Genomic DNA, 11,851 nt, shown 5'->3' with positions numbered 1-11,851 from the left:
TCCATTTCAATACCCTTTTCAAGTAACAAAAATAATTTATCATTAATTTGCCTTACTTTCTGTCCCAGCTCAAACGACTGCTCATTGAGAAGAATGACTTGAAATTGGCAAATGCTCAATGACACAAGTGCATGTTCAATAACAATAACAGGCTTACAAGGAGACAAAAATTTGTGACATCTTCTTCAGGTCATTCACAAAGAACAAATACTAGTCCACCCGAATTTCCCACGAACAATAGAGGATGTATTTGGGTCAGAGACTTGGCAATCAGGTTCCTTTTGCAACTAGAAATTTTCACTACTAAATCAGCCTGTGAACATTAGCGCGCTAGATCCCGCATTGTGCCTAGCCCCTTGCACCTCCTCCGGCTCCAGGTAACAAGCTTGCCAGGGATGGAACCCCTTGGTTTCTCATTTCTTCCTGCGCTCGCCGCATCTCTTCAGGATCTGCGGCAATGAGAAAACAATTGATGTCGGTAAAATAAGAAAGATAAAAATACACCAACTAAAATGTTATTGAGTATGCTTTGAACCAATGCCAACCAATGTTAGGGACAGGGGGTGGTAGTAGATTGGACTATTTTGCAGCTAGTATTGTCTTGTTCCTTTTTTGACTAAAGCAGCATTGATTTTCCAAGGACTATTATGGTTATGGAGTTCCTTGCTTGTGGCTAACTCTTAACAACTCTACGCACATTATGGCAGATGCGTGGAGCCTCATTGCTAAATTATTTACTTACTCTCTATGGAAAGAAATTCTAAGAATAAAAACAGAGAGATTATTTTGACCCACTCTAGCCACAAATTGTCAATGGTCTACTGGGGCCCGTTGGAAAGTCTCCGGAGATTGGCATCAGGTGTTCCTTCTACCAGGCAGCTTGCTATAATAATGCTTTGGTTCTGAGGGATAATGCTTTCTTTACAACCTAAAGATTTTCTACCCAGTAAACTTGGGGTGAGTGAACAATCAGACAATGTTCTCACGTATCATCATGGAGAACATCATATTTATAACCCTAGCCTACTCATAAAGGGATTCACCACTTGGGGCATGACTTGTTCCTGCAAATTTTCAAGATAACAGGATATACTTGCCAGTTGCCATCGAATCCAAGCCATCACAATTTAAATCTATAGCAATATGGTATGATTGAAACACAAACAGTGCCAAAACCTAGTTTGAGGGCATACCCATGTTTTCTACTAGTTTGGGCATTACAAACATCACGATCAGCATGAATCCTATCATCAAACCCATTGGACTTTTCACAACAGACATTATGGAGAAAGGCTCCCTTATCTGCAACAGACAAGACAAGGAACATAAATTACAGAAACAAACATTGCCCAAATCCAGTAATAACAAAAACAGCAAAAATTTTAAGTGCAGGGTCATAAACCAAGGCCAAACCCACCTCATAATACTGTTCCTCTCTCATAGGCTCCAAAACCAACTCAGTCAGAGCCCTCCTATTCTCTGTGAGTGCTGCCTGAACCTTGCCAGGGTTTCGGGCACTAACATCAACACGAACCTGGGCAAAAAGGTCAAAAGATTACATATGGGTCAAATTAGAAGAAATAAAATAATGACAAAAAACTATATTTGGATACAGATAGGATAATCTTACCGGAGAAAAAAAATAACCAATTGCAGTCATTTCGATAAGATGAGTACCCGCTGGGACGTTATGGCTTTGACCATATAGGTTAAGGAACTTAACTAAGCGTACATAATGATTCAGATTCAGTGACATCATTCACAATAATAAGATCTTAGTGGTAGTAGTAGTTCCCAGTACAAGTTCTTGAAGATCTGACACAACCTATTTTTGGGCATCCTAATCCAGTAGCAGTGCCATTTGGTGTGGACACTGTCAAAGTGACACCTCTCGTAAGGCATTTGTTGACTTCATTAACACTACATATTATGAAACTTATCATGAAAGATTACACAATTCAGTCAGCCATTTGGAAGTCATTTCCATGCTACTATGTTCCCTGAAATTTATTATACTAGCATTTGTGATGTACATCTTAGCCTGCCTACACACTTTTACCTAAATATTTTCTGATGAACGATGGAACATATTTCTTTCTTTCTTTGTTTTTTTTTTTTTTATTTTCAAATAATTTATTTTCCCACTTATCAGTTCATCTTCACGGTGTTAACAACATATTTCCTCACTGCTTCTGCCTTAGAGATGAAAACAGGCAGCTACAAATAATGAGCACCAAAATAACCATACTGCTTAAACTTTAATTTAGAAGGCCTATCTGTTCCTACTTAAGCAATGATGAAAGGGTCAATCAGTTGTGTAAGTATCAATGTAACAGTGAAAATCACGAAGGACTAGCTAAAGCAATAGGAAATCAACTTTAAACTAACAAAAATCTTCAAAATCCAAAAAGATATCCAACTAACAACTAAGAGAAGAAGAACAAAAGAACAATTCATAGGACAAATCATCACATTCCATTATAGAAAGAGAAAAGAGTGCACAATTAAATAAGGAGAGCAATATATGCCAAAAATATCATGCATCGAACAATGCATGACATGAATTTGGTAGGATACAATGAAAAATATCCATCAGGCCTGATGAAAGTGACCTTCTGGCCACCATTAAGGATGACCTTGACATTTGACAGTTTCCCCAGAACACCAAATCCTTTCTCAGTAACACCTGCCAAAAAAAAAAAAATCATTAATCATCAGGAAAAGACAATTAGCAAGGAAGACACTTTGATCCTAGATAGCAATTCTTTATTAAAGCGGAAAACAAGAGTTAGTAACATGCAAAAGTCAAGAACATGTTGAGCCAACTTGCTCCATTTAATCTCTAAATTAAGTTTTGATGATTATCAAAAAGGATATTTTAAATAATATACAAATTGTAAACCCTAATTATTTCTGGTTAATTTATAAAATACTTTTTCATAGTATATGTATAATCAAAAATGTTATTTTCCATTAAAACCATTTCTCAAGTAAATATAAAATTCACAAAAAATGTTTTTCCAAAATCTGGACCAAGAAGTCGACTTCTGCCTCAGAAAGTCGACTCTTGGTATGCCAAAAGTCGATTTTTGCATAGTTTTAGTCAACCCAACCGAGCGCAAATTATGCAGAGTCGATTCAACTGAGAGCTGATTTTTGGGAAATTGACTCTTGCTTGGAGAAGTCAACTTTCAGCCTTTGAAGTCAATTCTCATTCAAACGAAAGTCGACTTCCCTTTAGGAAAGTTGACTTTTTGAGCCCAACGGTCAATTTTTTTTATCGTTATGCAGATCATCTAGCAGTGCCTATAAATATTTGGGGCTCGAAATGGGGAAGAAGTTTTGGCATTTCTGAATATCTAAAGCACCCACAAGCTCTCAAACTCTCTCAATCAAATTTCCAAGCAATCCAAGGCTCTCAAGTTTCATTGCCCATCCATCCAAGAGCCTCAAGGCAAGTGGAGAAATACTTGTATTTACTTAAACTATTGTGTCCAAGAGTGGACAAATACTTGTATTTACTTAAACTATTGTTGTGGATTGTATTGGTTGCCTAGAACCGTTTAAAATCTAGGTGTGTAATAGTTTCCAATGTGAACTAAGAGAAAACATTGGTGTTGGATTTAGTGAAATCCCAAGGGTGGTTAAATCTTGGGAGAGTGGAGTAGGTGTTTGAGATACACCGAACCACTTATATTGTGTGTTGTCTGTTGCCATTCTTTTAATTATCTTGTTATATCATGTGACTTGCAATATAACGATCTCAAACAAACTCACTTGTACATATTTATACAAGCTTAATTTTTTATTAAACTATATATCAAGAATTTTCATTAATAAAATTACTAAAATTTTAATCACTCAATTCAACCCCCCCCCCCCCCCTTCTTCTTGAGTGGCATTCCCAAGGGACCAAGAACAGGCCCTCCAACATTCTAGAGTTGCTCTCCCTTTTTTCAGAAAATTCTTCTCACGTGACAATCTGGGCCACCATTCTGGAGTTGGCTTTGTTGTTATAGTTATCAGGCTATTGTGTGGACACGAGTAAGCAGTTGTAGACTGCGGAGATCCCTTCTTGCAAAGAATTTGTATTGAAACTGGAGAAGAAGGTTCAAGGTCATTCTATACACTTCCCAGATATTGTTTAGATAGAGAAAAAACAGAGAGTTTTAGAAAGACAAGGGAATAGGTGGGAAGAGATGTGGGTAGTGTAGGGTAAGGTTAGGTTAGCAGACTATGGTGCAGGGGACTATGGGGTGCCAGACTAGGATATGGAGATAGCCAGGCTGGGGTGGAGAATAGGTTGTGACAATGGCTAAGATGGCTTGAGGATTGTGGTTAGCGGGACAAGCTAGTTTCTAGTCATTCTAATGTTCAATTGTTATCACAATTTTGACATAATAACAAAGACCATTCAGAAAATGGGATGTTGATTCAAATATGCAATGATTAATGAGTTCGAGTGAGATTAGAAGAAATGGGGTTTAGGGCAGAAGAAGATAACAGTCAAGACTGGAAGTGGATGAAAGGACCAACATTAACATATATCTTATGATTTGATAACTTATGGCCAAAACTTCAACATCATTAGCTAATTTTTCTAATCTAGTGCCTTAATACTAAATCTGTAGCTTCATTAGAAGAAGAGGCCTTGGACCACCATTGTCAATGAGAAGAGGGTGAACATAATCTTTAAATAATTTAGAAATTAAGATTTCATGCTCTTTAACAATCTATTTCTTATAGGATTAATTATTTTGCAACTTTTACTATTACATCAATCAAGTACAAGAAAGACTATCACAATAAGGTTAGCTTCTACCTTGCCCAAGGTAACTGCATCAAAAAAGTGCACAAGCATAATATCAGCCAGTGGTAGCAACCATAGTAAGGAGAAATATGATGGAGTTGATGCTGCAACATTGCTAGAAGAACTTATGACAAGAAGAAAAGGCAAAGACAACCTTGTAAAGTATTAGCTTCATGTTCTTAGATTCTAGCATCAACGGGCGAGATCTATTAATCCAAAGAAGAATGAGAAATTCCCCACAAGAGAAAGAAAAATGCAAGAAATTAAAAGCTCATTAAAGTCCCTGTTACGACCCTAGGGTTTGGCTAGGGTTTAGGAAGTAAATCGGTAAGAGCGCGAGAAAGAAAGAGCAGAAAGGGAGGGAGAGAAGGAACAAAACAAAAAGAATTGAGGGAGAAGAGAGAAAGCTGAGGGAGAGCTAGGAGAATTGAGAGAGGGAAATGGAATTCAATTATCATTCAAAAGTTATTATCTTCTAACTACTCCAGCCTATTTATAGGCTTACAACTGAATATACTAACAGCTATAACAAAAAATACAATCAAAATAAAAAACGTATAATTCGTATGACTATTATGTCCTTAGAGTCGTGACAATCCCCACCCCCTCAAACAATTCTTGTCCCCAAGAATTTACATCTTCGCCTTTTTTGTTCTTATCTCTTATTTTCCTTTTCTTTTGCATTTTCGTGTCTTTTTCTCCAAAAACAACAATATTATGATTTGTTGCAACACCTATTTCAGCCATCCACCCATTCCTTGTTGCTCTCAAAATTAATTCCAGTTGACCTGTCACGCCTTCCACCATATGCTCTCCAACAGTAGAGAGTAATTCAAACTGCTTTGCAGGCCAAAACCTAATTCGATGCTACCACTCCCCCATGAAAATATGAACAAGCAAAGCAACAAGAGTCTTGTTTCTCTCCACAAAAAATTCCTCCACCATCTTCCCAATATCTTCTCCTTCCCCATCTTTAGTAGAGGTATCCTCAATTGGAGTATTTTTTACCTCTTGATTGTTGGTGTACACCAAAACTCACTTTCAGCAAATTTTCCCTCCAGTGGAATCTCGATAGCTTCTTCAGCAATTATCATTACTTCCTTGGCAGCCTGAATTGCCTGATCCAATTTAGGTTTTTCCTCATTCTTTGAAACTACCACCCTTATTCTTAGGACCTTATCAACCACATACTCTTCCTTAGCTGCAAGGACGCTATCACTGTCACAATCCTCCTCTTCCAGTGCTACTACATCAACCTCCGACAAATACAAGCAGTGATCCCCTCCAATATCCTTGTCCGATCTCTCTTCCTTGTCGAAGTCTTTAGTTACAATTGGCCGGTCCAACTCTAATTTTTCCTCAGATTCATGCTCGACATGATTTGCAGCCTTAGAAGCTTCTTTAATCAATTAGCTACTCTTAGTAGAATTGTTAGATTGCAACTCATGCTTTCTAAAAATGGCTTCCAAGGCGCATTCCTAGAACCTTGCCTTCTCAGCCGCTTGTTCCACGGTTGTAGGCATCATCATCTTGACCATTGACCTCAGTTTGTCTTTCAACCCACTAATAAAATTGGAAACGAAGTACCTCTCCATTAAGGCAAGTTGCAAAGTCAACATCAAGTACCTTAATTCTTCAAATCTAACTTGATAATCTATCACTGATCCCTCCTGCCTTAATTTGTTAAACTTCTCAATCCCATCAATCATGTTCTGGATTTCTAGTTCCAAGGTCGAGAGTTCCTCTATCTCTTGCAGTCCATAGATTATAGGGAGGATACCATAGTTGGGCAGAATTAAATCAGCTATTGCCCGCGGAGGAAAATCCAATGGTAACTAGAATTGAGGTAATGAAGACAACATGTTGATAATGCTATTAATCTGCTAGCCATGTTGCTCCATCGTCTCTTGATGCCTTTCCCTCTTAAGAGGCAACTACATCCTCCCTTATGTTTTTTGTGCTAGCCACACTATCCCTCTGGCCGTGGGTCATCGACTCCTGCATTACCTTCAATTCCTTAGCTTTAGAATTCCGCTTCTTAAAATGATCAACAGCCTCAGAAAATCAACCTTCCATAGATCATTATTTTACACAATCTTCCTTAATCTTTGATTTCGAAACAACCTCCAAAGTTCAGTTGTTGTTGAACAGCCTCCAATAATCACCTGCTATTTCCGAACCTAGTTTAGCTACAAATTTGCCTCCTATGTTGGTCGATTCTGCTACAACCCGTAAATCTATCAGAATCAAGTCAGAATTCGCCTAGAACTCACCTCTCGCTCAACTTCCAAATCTGAGTTGAGAATCACAATCAAAATCAAGGCAATTGAGAATTGCCGCTTGCAGAATTAACCTCTGGACCGTTTCCGATCGCGCTGTCCTTCACACCTAGGTCACATGCAATGACCTAGATCCAATTGCTTTGGAACAATAGTCGAAGTCACATGCCGCACCTTCCTTCTAGCCTCACTCAAGGCCAGGCTACCTATTCTCCCGAATTCAATATCTCTGATCTGCAATTGAATTGCCGATCAAAGCCGACAATGGCACGAGAATTTGTTTCTCGCAGTAGCCCTCCTAATTTGCTTTAGTAGCCAAAGACCGCCTGACTTACAAGCCAGAATTCGCCTTCAAGGTTTGTCGATTGTCGGACTTGCTTGCAACTAATCGCTATCTACCCATGGTCAAAGTGAATTCACGATCGCCCAAGCCTGCTTCCACGCCGTGCCTTCATTTCTCACTGGAATCGAAGGTGGGACCATAGTGGTTCAATGATCGCCCCAGTCAACGCCTTATTCTCCACCCAATCACCATCCAATGTCTCTGGAATCCTCGGAATTTGCTGCTCCTTGAATCGCCTAACTAAATTGCTATCGGAATTGGCCTTCCCATTCCATTGAATCTGCTTCGCCCTTCCACTTTGAGCAAGACTTACCGAAATTCACGGTCGGGCGTCCTCCTCTTGCTTCGCCTTCTAAGATTGAACCGATAGTTGCTTGCTTGCTTTGTTATGATCAGCCCTTGGTTCCTTCGTAATCGGATAAAAAATGTTGGCCGATCTAATTTGTTGAAGCTCATTGAGAGTTCGGCTGTATTGCCGGAAATTCACGGCTGAGGACTGATCAACTTTGTTCGCCTTCAATTTTGAGCCAACACTCCCCTTCTTGTGCGTCGGAATCAAATTTTGAAATTCAACCGAAAGTCGAAATTGCCTGGCCAAGTCGCTTTCAAATTCCGAACTGGAATTACAGCCAATAATCGATCGGAATTCACCAGCGAATCTCGATATCCATCAATCCTTGTTTCCTTCCAACTTAGATCTGAAATGTGGACAAAACCACTGCTCGAACTCGCCTGAACTACCAGTTTTCGTAATCGCCTCTACCTCGTCTTCACGTTTAGAATCGATTGAAATCACAGCCAAAGAATGACGGCTCTGATACCAAATGTTACGACCCTAAGGTTTGGCTAAAGTTCAGGAAGTAAAGTGGTTAGAGAACGGGAAAGAAAAAGCAGAAAGGGAGGGAGAGAAAGAACTTAACAGAAAGAATTGAGGGAGAAAAGAGAAAGCCAAGGGAGAGCTAGGAGAATTGAGAGAGGGAAATGGAATTCAATTATCATTCAAAAGCTACTATCTTCTAACTACTCCAGCCTATTTATAGGCTTACAACTGAATATACTAACAGCTATAACAGAAAATACAATCAAAATGATAAACATATAATTCGTATGACTATTATATCCTTGGGGTCATGACAGTCCCATTTAAAAACCAATGAAATCTTAATAGAGGTTTTGGGCAATAGAATTATACACTATCCAATTACCACTATGCACAATCACTAAAACAATTAGAGGTTGCTTACATCTACACAATCATATGTCTATCAATAGTTCCTCATATAAAATTATTATCTCTAGAGATAGACTAGTATTGGTGAGACCATCCTAAGATCTATTCCACATTCCAAATAAACCTATTCCATGTCAACTCTATGATCCAAAAGTGCCTACCTCTATCGTGCCACACACAATGCACAAGATATGATGTACAACATCCCAATCCATGTTCCACTTACCAAAACAATATGTATTTCAATTTTCAAGTGATATAAAAAATGATGTTTGATTGCATGCGCTTGATGAGATATCAGCTACCTCTTTGATAATAACATTCTATCCTCTATCCTCTATCCTCTATCCTATATCAGAGTTAATACTACAATACTTTAGATTATTACCCTTCCAAGCGAAATTGCATTACCTTTAGTAGCAATTGTTGGTGTCTATAACTATGGATGTGTCACATAATTGAGGGTAGCTATGTAATTGTGTCTCTCATTCTGTTAGGATATTGTCCCTTTTGTCTTTTCCTTTTTTGTCCTGTAGCTAAGGTGGTTACACTGCCTTGTCCTATAGCTAAGGCTGTTATATGCCGTGGGCTTATATAAATTGAGCCACAGCCTACATTGGAGGCATGAATGAATTGACGAACATTTCCTAATTCTCTCCTATCTTTTTCCTCCTCTCTCTCTTTTCTCTCTATCTCTTCCCCTCTTTTCTCTTAATTCCCGTTGATTTCTCCCCAAACACCCCTTGTCAGATTCAGCAATCTGACAGGATGCCAAAAATTAACATTTAATAGGCCATGCACTTGTAAATTGACAGAAAGCTTCATTGCAACATCTATGCAGTTCCTCTATTATGATGATTCATGTACATTTGACACATTACTGTCACATTACACTATCATGAACCACAAAGCATGGGTGCCTGTCTGACCAATTAAGAACTATCAAGTGTTTCTGAAAAGAGAGGATCGACGCACACTTCAATCAAAACGAAAAACCACTACAAGTAACATGAATACCCAACACCAATACCCATGACACATGGGAATTACTGAAGTTCAATATCCAATTGCTCGAATTGCACTAGAACAACTGTACAACCCGATGCACCCACAAGAGTTGCAGCCATATCCAGTGCAATAAAACGACCAATCTCATAACCCTAAAAACTTTTTAGAAAATAGCGAAATCTTAAATAAAATTCAACCAAAAAAGGAAAAGCAGCATACTTGGAATCTTCACCCGACCACTAATGGTATAACCATCACCAGTCCTGCCGAAAACGAATTAAAACGTAAGATTGAGTGAACTTCTTCAGTTTTCACAATAAAGAGCAATGAATAGACGTAATAGTATCCCAATTCCCGATTTTCCCAAATTTTCTCAGCAACGGAACGGAGAAGGGACACATAACAAGAGCCGAAGAAAAAGGTACCCGGGCGTGATCGCGAGGGCCGAAGAGATGAGAGAGAAGCAGAAGAAAAGAAATGATAGATTCAGAAAGATCGGCCTCGATCCCTTTTCTACAGCCATGGAGAGGAGAAATTGAGCGAGATTTCAACGGCTGAATCGGAAGTTTGGAAGACCTCAGACTGAAAAGAAGAACAAGTGGTTTGTCTTGGTAGAGCCGCGGTTGGGTTCTTGTTTTGGGCTTTTGGAGTCACGGGCCGGCCAGCGTTACTCAAAAGGCTTGTTATAGTGACTGGATTCAGAGTCTAATGTCCTGACCACTGTACCATTTCAGAATGTTTTAACTTATAATTTAATAAATTAAAAAAAGGAGTAAATTATTTCAAACCTCCACTCGATTTTGGGTTATTTTCACCTACATTTTTCATGATTTATTTTTAATATTTTAGATTCTTGCAGTTTATTTTTTTAAATATAGTTTATTTTTTTAAAAAAAATAAAATACAGAGACTTAAAATGTTAAAAATAAATCTCAAAATACACCTAAATAAATGACAAAAATCACATAAAAGTTATGATAAAATTTATCCAAAATTAAAATGACAACGATATATCAGGTGGCCTAGTGCACCGACTAGGTCTTGCGACTCTTGCCCATCCCCTCCACCTCCACGACTCAGTCGACAAAGTAGATCGGCCAATAAATCATTGCCCAAATTAAGATCAAAACCCCCCCAAACGGGCCGGTCACAAAGGTGAAGAGCCCCACAACACTTCAGCAACAATACAAGTATACTCTGCATCAGAAACAGAGGCTTCTTTCACTCTCCTTAGCATTTCCTGCTTCAATTCTCTCTTCTCGCGCGCTTCCAGTCCCTCCCCCATCTCCACCTGCACTACCAGCCTCGTCACGCAGCCTCTGAATCCCCCCTCTCCGGCGCCGGTTCCCGCCTCCGGCTCTGCGCAATTCTCTCCGTTTTGGTGATCGCCGTTCGTCTCCGTTCTCTCCAGCTCCACCAGCTTCTTGATCAAACCGTCTTCTAGCATCGCCTCTAGGGTTTCTTTCCTCGCGAGGTAAGCCAGTTCGAGAACGCATTCCACTGCCGCGGCTTGGATCGACGCGTTTTCCGAGTTCAAGAGGCTCGTGATTCTCATAATGTAGCCGTTTTCTTCCATCTTAAGCACCGAAAGACGTCCGATTAGCTTCATCAGCGAGGAGAGAACTTGGATCGAAGAACTCGAGTTCATGGATACCAGGGCCGGAATTGTTGGCCCCATCAAGACTTGTCCCACGAACACGTCCTTGTTGAATCGAACCAATGCCAGTATAACGAAAGCGCATTGTTCGCGAACCCTAATCGAGCATTCCGGTTTACAGAGGACCGATTCGAGAACTGGGAACACCTTTGCTTTCAGGATCGCTTCTTGGAAATCTCTGTCGAATCCACTTGCCAGAAGCTCTTCGAAGTTCATCAGTGCCCTCACCCGCTCTTCCTCGTCTCCGGATTCCTGCAAAACCTTTACAAACCTCTTGATCCTTTCCCGGCCAATCAGGGCTCGAACTTGAGCCTCAATTGTGCCGGCAATCGCTGAGATTTTATAATTGGTGAATTGGCGACGAATGAAGGATCTCAGGCCATTATCCTGGGAACTCTGCAGCTTGTTGAACTGGTTTTTGAGGTCCATAAGTGACACGGAGAGATTAAAGAGAGTACTCGATTCAGTGGAGCTGGAAAGGACTGATTGCAGTCGAGTTTCGAGCTCCATAAGAGCTTTAATG

General features: G+C 39.6%; 1 protein-coding gene across 1 annotated transcript; it reads right to left on the bottom strand.

Annotated features, from left to right (window-relative positions):
• Positions 1-84: 84 nt before the first annotated feature.
• Positions 85-10,335, bottom strand: LOC127790111 (ER membrane protein complex subunit 7 homolog). Its single transcript, XM_052319405.1, has 7 exons — positions 10,097-10,335; positions 9,891-9,934; positions 2,578-2,686; positions 1,631-1,694; positions 1,418-1,534; positions 1,194-1,302; positions 85-449 (listed from the first exon to the last, which is right to left on the bottom strand). Exons 1-7 carry the CDS (start codon positions 10,192-10,194, stop codon positions 349-351), a joined length of 642 nt encoding a protein of 213 aa, XP_052175365.1. The 5' UTR covers positions 10,195-10,335; the 3' UTR covers positions 85-348.
• Positions 10,336-11,851: the final 1,516 nt, after the last annotated feature.

This window comes from Diospyros lotus, chromosome 1 (genome assembly GCF_014633365.1).
Source record: "Diospyros lotus cultivar Yz01 chromosome 1, ASM1463336v1, whole genome shotgun sequence".
NCBI lineage: Eukaryota > Viridiplantae > Streptophyta > Magnoliopsida > Ericales > Ebenaceae > Diospyros > Diospyros lotus.
This window is presented reverse-complemented; position numbering and strand designations above follow the sequence as displayed.